At 45.8% G+C, this 15000-nt stretch overlaps 1 protein-coding gene across 1 annotated transcript in view; it reads left to right on the top strand.

Annotated features, from left to right (window-relative positions):
• LOC120061638 (plexin-A1-like) overlaps positions 1-15000 on the top strand; it is a 151883-nt gene that overhangs the window by 73061 nt on the left and 63822 nt on the right. Inside the window, exons 5-8 of the mRNA XM_039011540.1 lie at positions 874-974; positions 1087-1210; positions 1362-1515; positions 7785-7884. Of these exons, the coding sequence (XP_038867468.1) occupies positions 874-974; positions 1087-1210; positions 1362-1515; positions 7785-7884 (479 nt within the window). The remainder of the gene's footprint in view (positions 1-873; positions 975-1086; positions 1211-1361; positions 1516-7784; positions 7885-15000) is intronic.

Below are 15000 nucleotides of genomic sequence, written 5' to 3'. Positions count from 1 at the left end.
CATATACTGCCCTGCAGAGCCTAGATGTGCTCGTCACAGTCCCTACTGTCTCAGCTCAAACCATTTGGTGCAGTGGAGCTATTTCATGTGGATTTCTAGAAAGCCTATATTCCAGTATGATGACAAAAGCACACACATACGCAGACACAAAACATTGAATTGTTCAACTCCAATCCTGAGTGAAGCAGCTGGAAGTGTGTGAGCTGTGCTCTCTGCTCTCTGAGTGTGACAGGAGTAACTGTGGTCAGGTCTGCTGTCCCACAAATCTTGTCACGGACTGTTCTCTCACTCACTCACTCACTCACTCACTCACTCACTCACTCACTCACTCACTCACTCACTCACTCACTCACTCACTCACTCACTCACTCACTCACTCACTCACTCACTCACTCACTCACTCACTCACTCACTCACTCACTCACTCACTCACTCACTCACACACACACACACACACACACACACACACACACACACACACACACACACACACACACACACACACACACAGTAATGGATGCACGCACACACACATGTACAGACGAACACAAGGAAGCACACACACACACAGAGGCCCAATAATAGCCTAATATGCTGGTGTCCAGTCGGTAGCGTTTGAGAGTGCAGGCCTGGGGGTGATTGAGACCAGACAGAACGGCTGTCTGTCACCTACTCGCTGCACAGAACACACAAGTGTTAGAGACAAGGACAAATCTGATCAAATCTGTTTTTTAGAAAGACAACAGTGTGCCAGTTTGTCATGGTGTATGTCAACAAATACTATATTCACAGCTGAACACTCATACACTCCCTCTGTAAACTCTTAATTGTTCTATGATGTTAACCATGTGGATTGTTTCTGTGTGTTTCCAGGTGAGCCGTGTTCCAGTGGAGAGCTGTGAGCAGTACTCCTCCTGCAGCGTCTGCCTGGGGTCAGGAGATCCGCACTGTGGCTGGTGTGTCCTCCACAATGTGTAAGTACTGTATGACCACACGAGCTGCTCTGACGCTGCGTACCTGACATTACTATGTCCTCAACTCCATACTATCAAGTCACCTGAAGAACCAAAACTCCCTCTCTGTCAGGTGTTCCAGGAAGGATCGTTGTGAGAGGGCTGATGAGCCTCAACGTTTTGCCTCCCGAGTGGAGCAGTGTGTCAAACTCAGTGTCCAGCCTGGAAATATCTCTGTCACCATGTCCGAAGTCCAGGTAACTCACCTGACAATAAATCATGTGTGTGCGTGCCCGTGTGCTTCTGTGTGTGTGTGTGTGTGTGTGTGTGTGTGTGTGTGTGTGTGTGTGTGTATGTGTTCTCACATTGACGTGTCCCTCACACTCTCCTCTCTCTCTGTATCCCTAGCTGGTGCTGCAGGCCCAGAATGTGCCTAACCTTTCAGCAGGGGTCAACTGCTCCTTTGAGGATTACACTGAGACAGAGGGACGCATCTTTGGGGGACGCATCTACTGCCTGTCCCCTTCCACACGAGAGGTCGCCCCCATCACACGCAACCAGGGTGAGACATTTATCCACTGCATCCTCATGCTGCTATTTGCTAGTAATATAACCCAGTTACACTTTGTGTGAACAGCATTGGATTATTTGTATGTGTGTAGATTGTGTTGTACTAATGTACTGTCACTCTTTCTTGGGAACAAACGTACTGTGAAGCTGTTAGGGCTGGGTTCCGGATAGAACCAAACAGGGTTCTATGCTTGCTTCATATATGACACCTCTAAAGGTTCTATATAGAACTCTTTTGTAGAGTTCTTTGATCAGAACCCCAGGAGTTCTTCTTCACTGAACCACAACTGGTTCCATATAGAACCATTAGGTTCCATATAGGGTTCTATATGGAACCAATTTCAGTTATATATAGACCCTTTAGGCTTGCTATATATGAAGCAAGCCTTGAACCATTTTGGTTCTATCCAGAACCTTTCTTTCTAAGAGTGTACCATATTTAACTACAGTTGAAGTCGGAAGTTTACATACACTTAGGTTGAAGTCATTAAAACTCGTTTTTCAACCACTCCACACATTTCTTGTTAACAAACTATAGTTTTGGCAAGTCGGTTAGGACATCTACTTTGTGCATGACACAAGTAATTTTTCCAACAACGACCACGCAGCCGTCATACCGCTCAGGAAGGAGACACGTTCTGCCTCCTAGAGATGAACGTACTTTGGTGCGAAAGTGCAAATCAATCACAGAACAACAACAAAGGACCTTGTGAAGATGCTGGAGGAAACAGGTACAAAAGTATCTACGTCCACAGTAAAACGATTCCTATATCGACATAACCTGAAAGGCCGCTCAGCAAGGAAGAAGCCACTGCTCCAAAACCGCCATAAAAAAGCCAGACTACGGTTTGCAACTGCACATGGGGACAAAGATCATACTTTTTGGAGAAATGTCCTCTGGTCTGATGAAACAAAAATAGAACTGTTTGGCCTTAATGACCATCGTTATGTTTGGAGGAAAAAGGGGGAGGCTTGCAAGCCGAAGAACACCATCCCAACCATGAAGCACGGGGTTGGCAGCATCATGTTGTGGGGGTGCTTTGCTGCAGGAGGGACTGGTGCACTTCACAAGATAGATGGCATCATGAGCATGGAAAATGATGTGGATATATTGAAGCAACATCTCAAGGCATCAGTCAGGAAGTTAAAGCTTGGTCGCAAATGGGTCTTCCAGATGGACAATGACCCCAAGCATACTTCCAAAGTTGTGGCAAAATGGCTTAAGGACAACAAAGTCAAGGTATTGGAGTGGCCATCACAAAGCCCTGACCTCAATCCTATAGAAAATTTGAACTGAAAAAGCATGTGTGAGCAAGGAGGCCTACAAACCTGACTCAGTTACACCAGCTCTGTCAGGAGGAATGGGCCAAAATTCACCCAACTTATTGTGGGAAGCTTGTGGAAGGCTACCCGAAACGTTTGACCCAAGTTAAACAATTTAAAGGCAATGCTACCAAATACTAATTGAGTGTATGTAAACGTCTGACCCACTGGGAATGTGATGAAAGAAATACAAGCTGAAATAAATCATTCTCTCTACTATTATTCTGACATTTCACATTCTTAAAATAAAGTGGTGATCCTAACTGACCTAAGACAGGGAATTTTTACCAGGATTAAATGTCAGGAATTGTGAAAAACTGAGTTTAAATGTAATTAGCTAAGCTGTATGTAAACTTCCGACTTCAACTGTATATACCGGTATTGATGCAGCGACCGGTTTGGGTTTTACTTTCAATGTTTGGTTTGCTAAATGTCATATCCGGTGCATGTAATACCTGTTTTTATAGTTTGGTCCGTTTGCTACTTGAGTCATCTTTCTCCTCTTCCTGCTGCATGCTGCTAACCACACCAAACCCCACCCCCTGTCACTCAAGGAGAGAGCAGTTGCTCAACCACGGAGTCACAAGCACTTTCTTGTCATCCACTGCAGTCTGGTCAGGTGGATACTCACATGGTGTTCCATAATTACACTATTAGTTTGTGTATCTTACTGTCTGCCAACTACTGTCTGCTAGTTTGTCTTCTCTTAGCAAGTTGTTGCTAAAAAAAATGGTGTTAGCCGCTAATACTTTACTAATGACATGTCACTGGCTTTCAGTAAATCACTCAACACTATACACGTCAGCTAGTACAGCAACTGAAATGACTGCCACACTAAACAAAGAACTGCAGTTAGTTTCGGAATGGGTAGCAAGGAATAAGTTAGTCCTACATATTTCCAAAACTAAAAGCATTGTATTTGGGACAAATCATTCACTAAACCCTAAACCTCAACTACATCTCCTAATGAATAATGTGTAAATTGAGCAGGTTAAGGTGACTAAACTGCTTGGAGTTACCCTGGATTGTACACTGTAATGGTCAAAACATGTTGATACAACAGTAGCTAAGATGGGGAGAAGTCTGTCCATAATAAAGCGCTGCTCTGCCTTCTTAACAACACTATCAACAAGGCAGCTCCTACAGGCCCTAGTTTTGTCGCACCTAGACTACTGTTCAGTAGTGTGGTCAGGTGCCACAAAGAGGGACTTAGAAAAATTGCAGTTGGCTCAGAACAGGGCAGCACAGCTGGCCCTTAAAAGTACACAGAGAGCTTACATGAATTATTTACAGTCCCCAAGTCCAGAACAGACTACGGGAGGCGCACAGTACTACATAGAGCCATGACTACATGGAACTATATTCCACATCAGGTAACTGATGCAAGCAGTAGAATCAGATTGATAAAAACAGGTAAAAATACACTTTATGGCACAGCGGGGACTGTGAAGAGACACACAAAAGTATAGCCACATGCATAGGCACACATTGTGATATTGTTGAATGATGGTATTAAACATGTTGTATTGTAGATGCTATGTAGTGGTAATAATGTTAATGTTATATGATGTCCTGTTTTATCTTTCATTGATATACGTGCTTTAATATGTTTGGAGCCCAGGAAGAGTAGCTGCTGCCTTGGCAGGAACTAATGGGGATCCATAATAAACCCCAGGAAGAGTAGCTGCTGCCTTGGCAGGAACTAATGGGGATCCATAATAAACCCCAGGAAGAGTAGCTGCTGCCTTGGCAGGAACTAATGGGGATCCATAATAAACCCCAGGAAGAGTAGCTGCTGCCTTGGCAGGAACTAATGGGGATCCATAATAAACCCCAGGAAGAGTAGCTGCTGCCTTGGCAGGAACTAATGGGGATCCATAATAAACCCCAGGAAGAGTAGCTGCTGCCTTGGCAGGAACTAATGGGGATCCATAATAAACCCCAGGAAGAGTAGCTGCTGCCTTGGCAGGAACTAATGGGGATCCATAATAAACCCCAGGAAGAGTAGCTGCTGCCTTGGCAGGAACTAATGGGGATCCATAATAAACCCCAGGAAGAGTAGCTTCTGCCTTGGCAGGAACTAATGGGGATCCATAATAAACCCCAGGAAGAGTAGCTGCTGCCTTGGCAGGAACTAATGGGGATCTATAATAAACCCCATGAAGAATAGCTGCTGCCTTGGCAGGAACTAATGGGGACCCATAATAAACCCCAGGAAGAGTAGCTGCTGCCTTTGCAGGAACTAATGGGGATCCATAATAAACCCCAGGAAGAGTAGCTGCTGCCTTGGCAGGAACTAATGGGGATCCATAATAAACCCCAGGAAGAGTAGCTGCTGCCTTGGCAGGAACTAATGGGGACCCATAATAAACCCCAGGAAGAGTAGCTGCTGCCTTGGCAGGAACTAATGGGGATACATAATAAACCCCAGTGAGAGTAGCTGCTGCCTTGGCAGGAACTAATGGGGATACATAATAAACCCCAGGGAGAGTAGCTGCTGCCTTGGCAGGAACTAATGGGGATCCATAATAAATCCCAGGAAGAGTAGCTGCTGCCTTGGCAGGAACTAATGGGGATCCATAATAAACCCCAGGAAGAGTAGCTGCTGCCTTGGCAGGAACTAATGGGGGTCCATAATAAACCCCAGGAAGAGTAGCTGCTGCCTTGGCAGGAACTAATGGGGATCCATAATAAACCCCAGGAAGAGTAGCTGCTGCCTTGGCAGGAACTAATGGGGATCCATAATAAACCCCAGGAAGAGTAGCTGCTGCCTTGGCAGGAACTAATGGGGATCCACAATAAACCCCAGGAAGAGTAGCTGCTGCCTTTGCAGGAACTAATGGGGATCCATAATAAACCCCAGGAAGAGTAGCTGCTGCCTTGGCAGGAACTAATGGGGATCCATAATAAACCCCAGGAAGAGTAGCTGCTGCCTTGGCAGGAACTAATGGGGATCCATAATAAACCCCAGGAAGAGTAGCTGCTGCCTTGGCAGGAACTAATGGGGATCCATAATAAACCCCAGGAAGAGTAGCTGTTGCCTTGGCAGGAACTAATGGGGATCCATAATAAACCCCATGAAGAGTAGCTGCTGCCTTGGCAGGAACTAATGGGCATCCATAATAAATACAAATATAAATACTAATCACAAACGTAGCTAGCTAATACAACCTGGTACCAGTGATGGTGTAAGCTTAGATAAACATGTTGTTTGTGCAATGGTATCTTCTAAATCAGAAAGGAATAGGCAAAGAATAAATATGTTAGCTAGCTGCTCGTCGAACATCTAATTCCAAAATCATGGGCGTTAATATGGAGTTGGTCCCCCCTTTGCTGCTAAAACAGCCTCCACTCTTCTGGGAAGGCTTTCCACTAGATGTTGGAATATTGCTGCTGGGACTTGCTTCCATTCAGCTACAAGAGTATTAGTGAGGTCTGGCACTGATGTTGGGCGATTAGACCTGGCTCGCTGTCAGCGTTCCAATTCATCCCAAAGGTGTTCAGTCCGGTTGAGGGAAGGGGCCATGTGCATGCCAGTCAAGTTCTTCCACACCAATATTAACAAACCATTACTGTATGGACCTCGCTTTGGGCACGGTGGCATTGTCATTTTGAAACAGGAGAGACCTTCCCCAAACTGTTGCCAGTTGGAAGCACAGAATCGTCTAGAATGTCATTGTACACTGTTACGTTAAGATTTCCCTTCACTGGAACTAAGAGGCCTAGCCCGAACCAGGAAAAACAGCCCCAGACCATTATTCCTCCTTCACCAAACTTTACAGTTGGCAATATGAGTACGGGCAGGTAGCGTTCTCCTGGCATCCGCCAAACCCAGATTCGTCCTGTCGGACTGCCAGATGGTAAAGCGTGATTCATCACTCCAGAGAACACGTTTCCACTGCTACAATGGCGGCGAGCTTTACCACACTCCAGCCGAAGCTTGGCATTGCACATGGTAATCTTAGGCTTATGTGCAGCTGCTCGGCCATGGAAACCCATTTCATAAAGCTCCCGACGAACTGTTCTTGTGCTGACGTTGGTTCCAGAGGCAGTTTGGAACTCGCCAGTGAGCGTTGCAACCGAGGACAGACGATTTTTACACGCTGCCGCTTCAGCACTCAGTGGTCCCGTTCTGTGAACTTGTGTGGCCTACGACTTCTCGGCTGAGCCGTTGTTGCTCCTAGACATTTCCACTTCACAATAACAGCACTTACAGTTGACTGGGGCAGCTCTAGCAGGGCAGAAATTTGACAATCTGCCTTGCTGGAAAGGTAGCATCCGGTGTCACGTTGAAAGTCACTGAGCTCTTCAGTAAGACCATTCTACTGACAATGTTTGTCTATGGAGATTGCATGGCTGTGTGCTCGATCTTGTATACCTGTCAGCAACGGGTGTGGCTGAAATAGCCGAAGCCACTAATTTGAAGGGGTCTTCACGTACTTTTGTATATATACTGTACAAGAGGTAAGAAAACATGCAATGTAACATCTATTTAGGGTCACCTGGAAACACTGACCAAAACACTTTGGTTCCTACCTTGTCAATAATTCCTCCCTGGTTTATGTATTTGTTGTCATGTCAAACCCCAATGTATTCAAGATGCTGCCCACTATATTCCAATTATAGAATTAGAATAATGTGGAAATTATAATAATAGTAAAGGAAATGCAGATTAAAAAAAATAAAAAATTGGACATTAGATTGAACAGTATAAAACAATCAGAATGGAGAAAGACCCATTGAAATCACGTAAAATGTATGTGTTGCCACCCTGAGGTCATGAGCAACTCATAAAGCCTATTTAGAGCTTGTATTATTCAAAAACATAAAATACCATTGAATATGATCATGCTGTCAAAAATGTGAAAAATATTGTGAAAGATTTATTGCCCTTATCACCCAGTTGTGGAAGCTGTATCTGACTGTAACTCTTTCTAGGGGACAAGCGTACTGTGAAGCTGTATCTGAAGTCTAAGGAGACAGGGAAGAAGTTTGCCAGTGTGGACTTTGTCTTCTACAACTGCAGTGTGCACCAATCGTAAGTTCCGCTTTACGATAATTCTGTGTGTGTGTGTGTGTGTGAGAGAGAAAGACTTGGAGCTCCTCTGATGTCATTGATAAAGTTTTACTACACTGAGTTATGTTCCTTTACATCTGAGATCTGTCTAACTCTCCTCTACCCCCTCATTCTCCCTCTAACTCTCCTCTACCCCCTCATTCTCTCTCTAACTCTCCTCTACCCCCTCATTCTCTCTCTAACTCTCCTTTACCCCCTCATTCTCCCTCTAACTCTCCTCTACCCCCTCATTCTCTCTCTAACTCTCCTCTACCCCCTCATTCTCTCTCTCTCCTCCCTCTAACTCTCCTCTACCCCCTCATTCTCTCTCTCTCCTCCCTCTAACTCTCCTCTACCCCCTCATTCTCTCTCTCTCTCCTCCCTCTAACTCTCCTCTACCCCCTCATTCTCTCTCTCTCCTCCCTCTAACTCTCCTCTACCCCCTCATTCTCTCTCTCTCCTCCCTCTAACTCTCCTCTACCCCCTCATTCTCTCTCTCTCCTCCCTCTAACTCTCCTCTACCCCCTCATTCTCTCTCTCTCCTCCCTCTAACTCTCCTCTACCCCCTCATTCTCTCTCTCTCCCCCTCTAACTCTCCTCTACCCCCTCATTCTCTCTCTCTCCTCCCTCTAACTCTCCTCTACCCCCTCATTCTCTCCCTCTCCTCCCTCTAACTCTCCTCTACCCCCCTCATTCTCTCCTTCTCCCCCCTCTAACTCTCCTCTACCCCCTCATTCTCTCCCTCTCCTCCCTCTAACTCTCCTCTACCCCCTCATTCTCTCCCTCTCCTCCCTCTAACTCTCCTCTACCCCCTCATTCTCTCCCTCTCCCCCCTCTAACTCTCCTCTACCCCCCTCATTCTCTCCTTCTCCCCCCTCTAACTCTCCTCTCCCCCCTCATTCTCTCCTTCTCCCCCCTCTACCTCTCCTCTACCCCTCATTCTCTCCCTCTCCCCCCTCTAACTCTCCTCTACCCCCCTCATTCTCTCCCTCCCCCCCCTCTAACTCTCCTCTACCCCCCTCATTCTCTCCCTCTCCCCACCTCTAACTCTCCTCTACCCCCCTCATTTTCTCCCTCTCCCCCCTCTAACTCTCCTCTACCCCTCATTCTCTCCCTCTCCCCACCTCTAACTCTCCTCTACCCCCCTCATTCTCTCCCTCTCCCCCCTCTAACTCTCCTCTACCCCCCTCATTCTCTCCCTCTCCCCCCCTCTAACTCTCATCTCCCCCCCTCATTCTCTCCTTCTCCCCCCTCTACCTCTCCACTACCCCTCATTCTCTCCCTCCCCTCTAACGCTCCTCTCCTCCCCTCTAACTCTCCTCTTCCTCCCTCATTCTCTCTCTCTCCTCCCTCTAACTCTCCTCTACCCCCTCATTCTCTCTCTCTCCTCCCTCTAACTCTCCTCTACCCCCTCATTCTCTCTCTCTCCTCCCTCTAACTCTCCTCTACCCCCTCATTCTCTCTCTCTCCTCCCTCTAACTCTCCTCTACCCCCTCATTCTCTCCCTCTCCTCCCCTCTAACTCTCCTCTACCCCCCTCATTCTCTCCCTCCCCTCCCCTCTAACTCTCCTCTCCTCCCCTCTAACTCTCCTCTTCCCCCCTCATTTTCTCACTCTCCTCCCCTCTAACTCTCATCTACCCCTCATTCTCTCCCTCCCCTCTAACTCTCCTCTCCTCCCCTCTAACTCTCCTCTACCCCCCTCATTCTCTCCCTCTCCTCCCTTCTACCTCTCCCCTTCCTTTCCTGTTCTCCCTTTCTCTCTTATTTCCTGTTGGTCCTCTCTCCTTCTGGTCCAGATGTTCCTCTCTGCTCTTATTTATCAAACTGATTTTTTTCCTGGCCTCTGCTCTGTGAGCTGCATACATTAGCACAGCAATATTATACTAATTAGCTGCCCTGGCGCCCCATTACAGCTGGACATAATGGAGAGTGTATGTAAAGTGTTCACCTGGACCTCTTATCAAGGCCCGATTCAACGTCTTTGAACCTAGAGGATGTGTGATTATATATGGGCCTCTTTAATGTGTGGGTGTGCGCTGTCTACCATGTGTTTGTGAGGGACTGTGTGTGTGTGTGTATGTATGTGTGTGCGTGCGTGCACTCGTGCGTGTGTGCAGGAGGACTGGTTAAGCACTCTCACCATGCCTCTCTCATTGAATAAGCAGGCATAGTGAGGTCTTTGATGTGCTGTATGCAACACAGCCCACAAGGACATTACAGTACACTACAGTCTAGTTTTAACAACCCAGCCTTGTCAGCCACATAGAACCCACGTGACCCCCTGACCTACTCCCCTCGTGACCTCTGACCCCTGACCCCAGCGTGTGTAGACTGCCAGTGGGCCGGGTGTGCCAACGGGGCTGCTGTGCAATATAAAGCTTTCCTTAGAGGTGACGGGCATGGTGGGCGGAGAGGGCACTTTACTTGGCAAGGCACATTTTTCCGCCAGCTATTTACATACACAGTAACAATATTAGAGTTTTGCATTTAAAAGACTGCCGGAATAGTTTAATTTAGCGTGTGAGGGACTGAATGTATTTTTAATGAGAGGAGCGAGGAGGAAAAGGGGGGAGGGGTGAAAACAAGTGAAGGAGAGATGGATTGTGCCCTTTGTGTTGGGGATAATGCATCCACAGAGCTAAAAGGTTAGCGCCTCAGCCAAACCACAGCGCCTATTAGAATATAAAAAGAATGAGGAAATGCATGCAGGATTCAGAGCCTTGAAAAGGCCCACTCATGGAAGGCAGAGAGCCCTGAGACAGGCTCTCGTAGGCGGGCTGGGTGTTCACTTCATCTCCCTGCTACCAGTGTTAAGGAAGCTTCTCTGAAAATCTAGTTTACAAAGCTACCACTTACTTCACACTGGAAGAAATGAAGCTACACTACAGCTATCCTTTAGAAAAATACTGTTGAATTAACCAAAGTTAAAAAGTAGTTTGCTACATTCAAACTGCTTAATGAAAAAATATCATATGTACATCTGAAATGTCAAATACAAATTGCAAGAACAGATCACTTTGGGGTCATATTTAACAGAATGTGTAATTTAGCCTATTAAACACAATAATGACTTTTCAAGTGAGAGTTAGGCAGGTCTGATGCTGAAAAGACAGGAAATGATTGCCCACTTCACCCATATTAGTATTGTTATTATTTTAAAGCAGTGTGTAGTTCCAGTAGTTAGCTACACCACTACATGACAAGAAAGTAATTAACTAGTGAAAACACAACCTAGATTTGAATCTAGTTCAACTACCACCAAGCTACTGCAAAATGTAGTTCAACTACCACCAAGCTACTGCAAAATGTAGTTCATTGACTAGTTTAACTACATGTAGTTCACTACTCCCCAACACTGCTGCCTGCTACTGCTCTGGTGCTGCTTGAATCACCTGTTGTAACAGGACAAGAACATTGAGTTGACTAGTTTAACTACATGTAGTTCACTACTCCCCAACACTGCTGCCTGCTACTGCTCTGGTGCTGCTTGAATCACCTGTTGTAACAGGACAAGAACATTGAGCTACAACATTCTGATAACATTCTATCAATGTAAAGAATGGTTTAGATGGGAATAAGAGGTCTTCTTTTGTGGCATCCACTCTCACTTCAGTGATCCCAATTGTCTTTTCAATCTAACACTCAGTTTGTTCTGCACATACAGTATCTATCACAGAACACACTGTAGGTGTGCATGAAAACAACTAGAGATACGTACTGATACACCTGATAGATGTTCTGGGTTGTTAGGTTGGAGCTAGAGGGGACAAGCTGAGTTTATTGTTGCCCGGGTTCAGGTGTGATATTTCCAGGCAGCAGAGGGTAAGTGATAGGGCTCTGGTCCTGGCATGGTGCCAGTCTACCTGTCAGTACTGAGTCTAATAGACTGTATGTCTGAATCCCTTGCCTAAACCTCTCCTCTACCATTTCTCTCATTTACCTCTACCTTTCCTCCTGAACCAGGCAGAACAAAGGAAACAGCCTCTGAGTGTTTATTTACCCAGCTCCTGAATAGGCACTATAGCAACAATAAAGCATGTTTGGAATTTAAGCAGAAACAAGCAAAGCTTTAATTAAACCCATGTATTTTTCATTTGACTAGGCAAGTCAGTTAAGACCAAATTCTCATTTACAGTGACGGCCTACACCGGCCAAACCCGGACGGCTCTGGGCTAATTGTGCGCCGCCCTATGGGACTCCCAATCACGGCTGGTTGTGATACAACCTAGATTTGAACTAGGGTGTCTGTAGTGACGCCTCTAGCACTGAGATGCAGTCCCTTGGACAGCTGCGCCACTTGAGAGCCCGATATGGGTGGGGCACAATTGGCCCAGTGTCGTCCGGGTTTGGCCGGTGTAGGCCGTCATTGTAAATAAGAATTTGTTCTTAACTGACAAATAACATAAATTAAAAAAAATAGGATCATTATATCAATGTATCTGTTTACTGATACTGATATGAAGTATATTTTAACAGTGGGAAATGGTAGATATATTGTAGGTCTACTGTATGCATACTTAAATAAATCTATTCTGTATTTGATTAAGTAATAATGTATGCTTTTGGGTGGTCTGCTTAGCAGACAGGGAACATTGACTAGTTTGCAGTAGCAGCCCCAGAGCACGACAGAGGCTTTGATTTCCTGCTGTAGGACATACACATCTCCCAGTGTGGCGCTAAGAATCAGCAGGGTTCAAAGGGCATCGCCCCCTTCTCTGTCTGCATCTAGCTGGGATCGATAGACCCAGATGTCTGGAGACTAGAAGGTAATACCCCTCAGAAGCAAACAAATAGCAGGCTGTTAGCGTAGCACAAATCCACTCTCTCTCTCTCTCTCTCTCTCTCTCTCTCTCTCTCTCTCTCTCTCTCTCTCTCTCTCTCTCTCTCTCTCTCTCTCTCTATCTCTGTCTCTCTCTGTCTCTCTCTCTCTGTCTCTCTCTGTCACTCTCTCGCACTCTCTCTGTCTCTCTCTGTGTCTTTCTCTGTCACTCTGTCTCGCACTCTCTCTGTCTCTCTCTCTGTGTCTTTCTCTCTTATTCTCTCTCTCTCTCTGTCTCTCTCTCTCTGTCTCTCTTACTCTCTCTCTCTCTCTGTCTCTCTCTGTCACTCTGTCTCGCACTCTCTCTGTCTCTCTGTCTCTCTCTCTGTGTCTTTCTCTCTTACTCTCTCGCTCTCTCTCTGTCTCTCTCTCTGTCTCTCTCTGTCACTCTCTCTGTCACTCTGTCTCGCACTCTCTCTGTCTCTCTCTCTGTGTCTTTCTCTCTTATTCTCTCTCTCTCTGTCTCTCTCTCTGTCTCTCTCTGTCTCTCTCTCTGTCACTGTCTCGCACTCTCTCTGTCTCTCTCTCTGTGTCTTTCTCTCTTATTCTCTCTCTCTCTCTGTCTCTCTCTCTCTGTCTCTCTTACTCTCTCTCTCTCTCTGTCTCTCTCTGTCACTCTGTCTCGCACTCTTTCTGTCTCTCTCTCTGTGTCTTTCTCTCTTACTCTCTCGCTCTCTCTCTGTCTCTCTCGCTGTCTCTCTCTCTCTCTCTCTGTCACTCTGTCTCGCACTCTCTGTCTCTCTCTCTGTGTCTTTCTCTCTTATTATCTCGCTCTCTCTCTCGCTGTCTCTCTCTCTCTCTCTCTCTCTGTCTCTCTCTCTGTCTCTCTCTCTCTCACTTCTTCCCCATAGTAACACACATACAGGAATCGGTTATAGACTTTATCCCGTAGAGCTAGGATGGTAGTGGGTCCTGCTCATTATAGTAGTGTGGAGCTGTGCTACCCATGCCTCATTCTGTCACTGGAATACGGGAGCAAGAGGCACGTTAAAGGGCTTTGTAGAACTCATAAAGATTTTTGAGAAATCAATGTGTTTATGCGGGGCGAAGCGGAGTGGATTCAAACTAATGCATATATTTTATTTTATCCTCTATTTTACTCTCCTGTAGCTATAACATCCTTGTTGAGGCTGCTGGTAATCTATGTTCATTTATGCTTTCTGAACTAAGGAAAAAAACAGGCTTATCTGGGCCTTGCAGCTTATTTGAATATAAGCCTTTGAACATGTTGAATAGGAAGGAGGAGTAAATCGCTCTCGTCATGTTCCTCTCTGTGGTTATTTTACTGTCTGTTGGAGACATGGCAACTGGACGATGAAAACTTTGCTGTGTTCTGCTCTGTTCGGTTCTGTTCGGTTCTGCTCTGTTCTGCTCACACCAATCTGTGGCTCACACAGATACTTCACTGTGTTGTAGCATTTGACCGAGCAGCCCTACCACACTGTTAGCTCCAAGGGCCAATAATAAAAATGAATTCAGAACATGGAGACACACTGACACGTTCTTCCCGAAGTAAGATAATTACTCTACTGAAGATACTTTAAAAGTTTGAGGTAGATGACCTTTAAGTACAGAGCAAAAATGGTGTTGAATCACCTTATACAGGCTGTTGGTCTAGCCTAGTGTTTAGGATGGAGGATGGAACAGCCAGCCTCAGAGGCAGGGTTGGTTCTGAACATCTATTCTAAAGGCTGATTGATCAATTAACTGAGTCAAATGTTTCATTAAGCATCTACCCGTGTCCTGGAAGGCTGTGTTGTATTCTAATGTTGCTTCTAAATGATTGTTAAATGACTTAATTGGACAAATCACCAGCAGAATTGATCTTGATGAGTTTGTGTACCCGTGTTAAGAGCCAACCCTGAAGTGTTTTTTTGTAGTGAAAAATCGCGGCATCAACTTTTGATTCGAAAGAGACTGATCATTCTCACAATTTTCTGTGAGAGTGAAATTAATATAATTCAAATCATGTTGTGTTTCAAGTACAGCCAATCAATCACTTGTATAGCAGTAGCTCTTAGTTTTAACCAAACGAATGCCTTGTGTGTGTGACCAGTGGAAACCAATGCCTTGTGTGTGTGACCAGTGGAAACCAATGCCTTGTGTGTGTGACCAGTGGAAACCAATTCCTTGTGTGTGTGTGACCAGTGGAAACCAATGCCTTGTGTGTGTGACCAGTGGAAACCAATGCCTTGTGTGTGTGACCAGTGGAAACCAATGCCTTGTGTGTGACCAGTGGAAACCAATGCCTTGTGTGTGTGACCAGTGGAAACCAATG

The sequence above is a fragment of the Salvelinus namaycush genome, chromosome 16 (assembly GCF_016432855.1).
Source record: "Salvelinus namaycush isolate Seneca chromosome 16, SaNama_1.0, whole genome shotgun sequence".
Lineage (NCBI taxonomy): Eukaryota > Metazoa > Chordata > Actinopteri > Salmoniformes > Salmonidae > Salvelinus > Salvelinus namaycush.
Note: the sequence above shows the minus strand (reverse complement) of the source record. Positions and strands in the feature narration are given on the sequence as shown.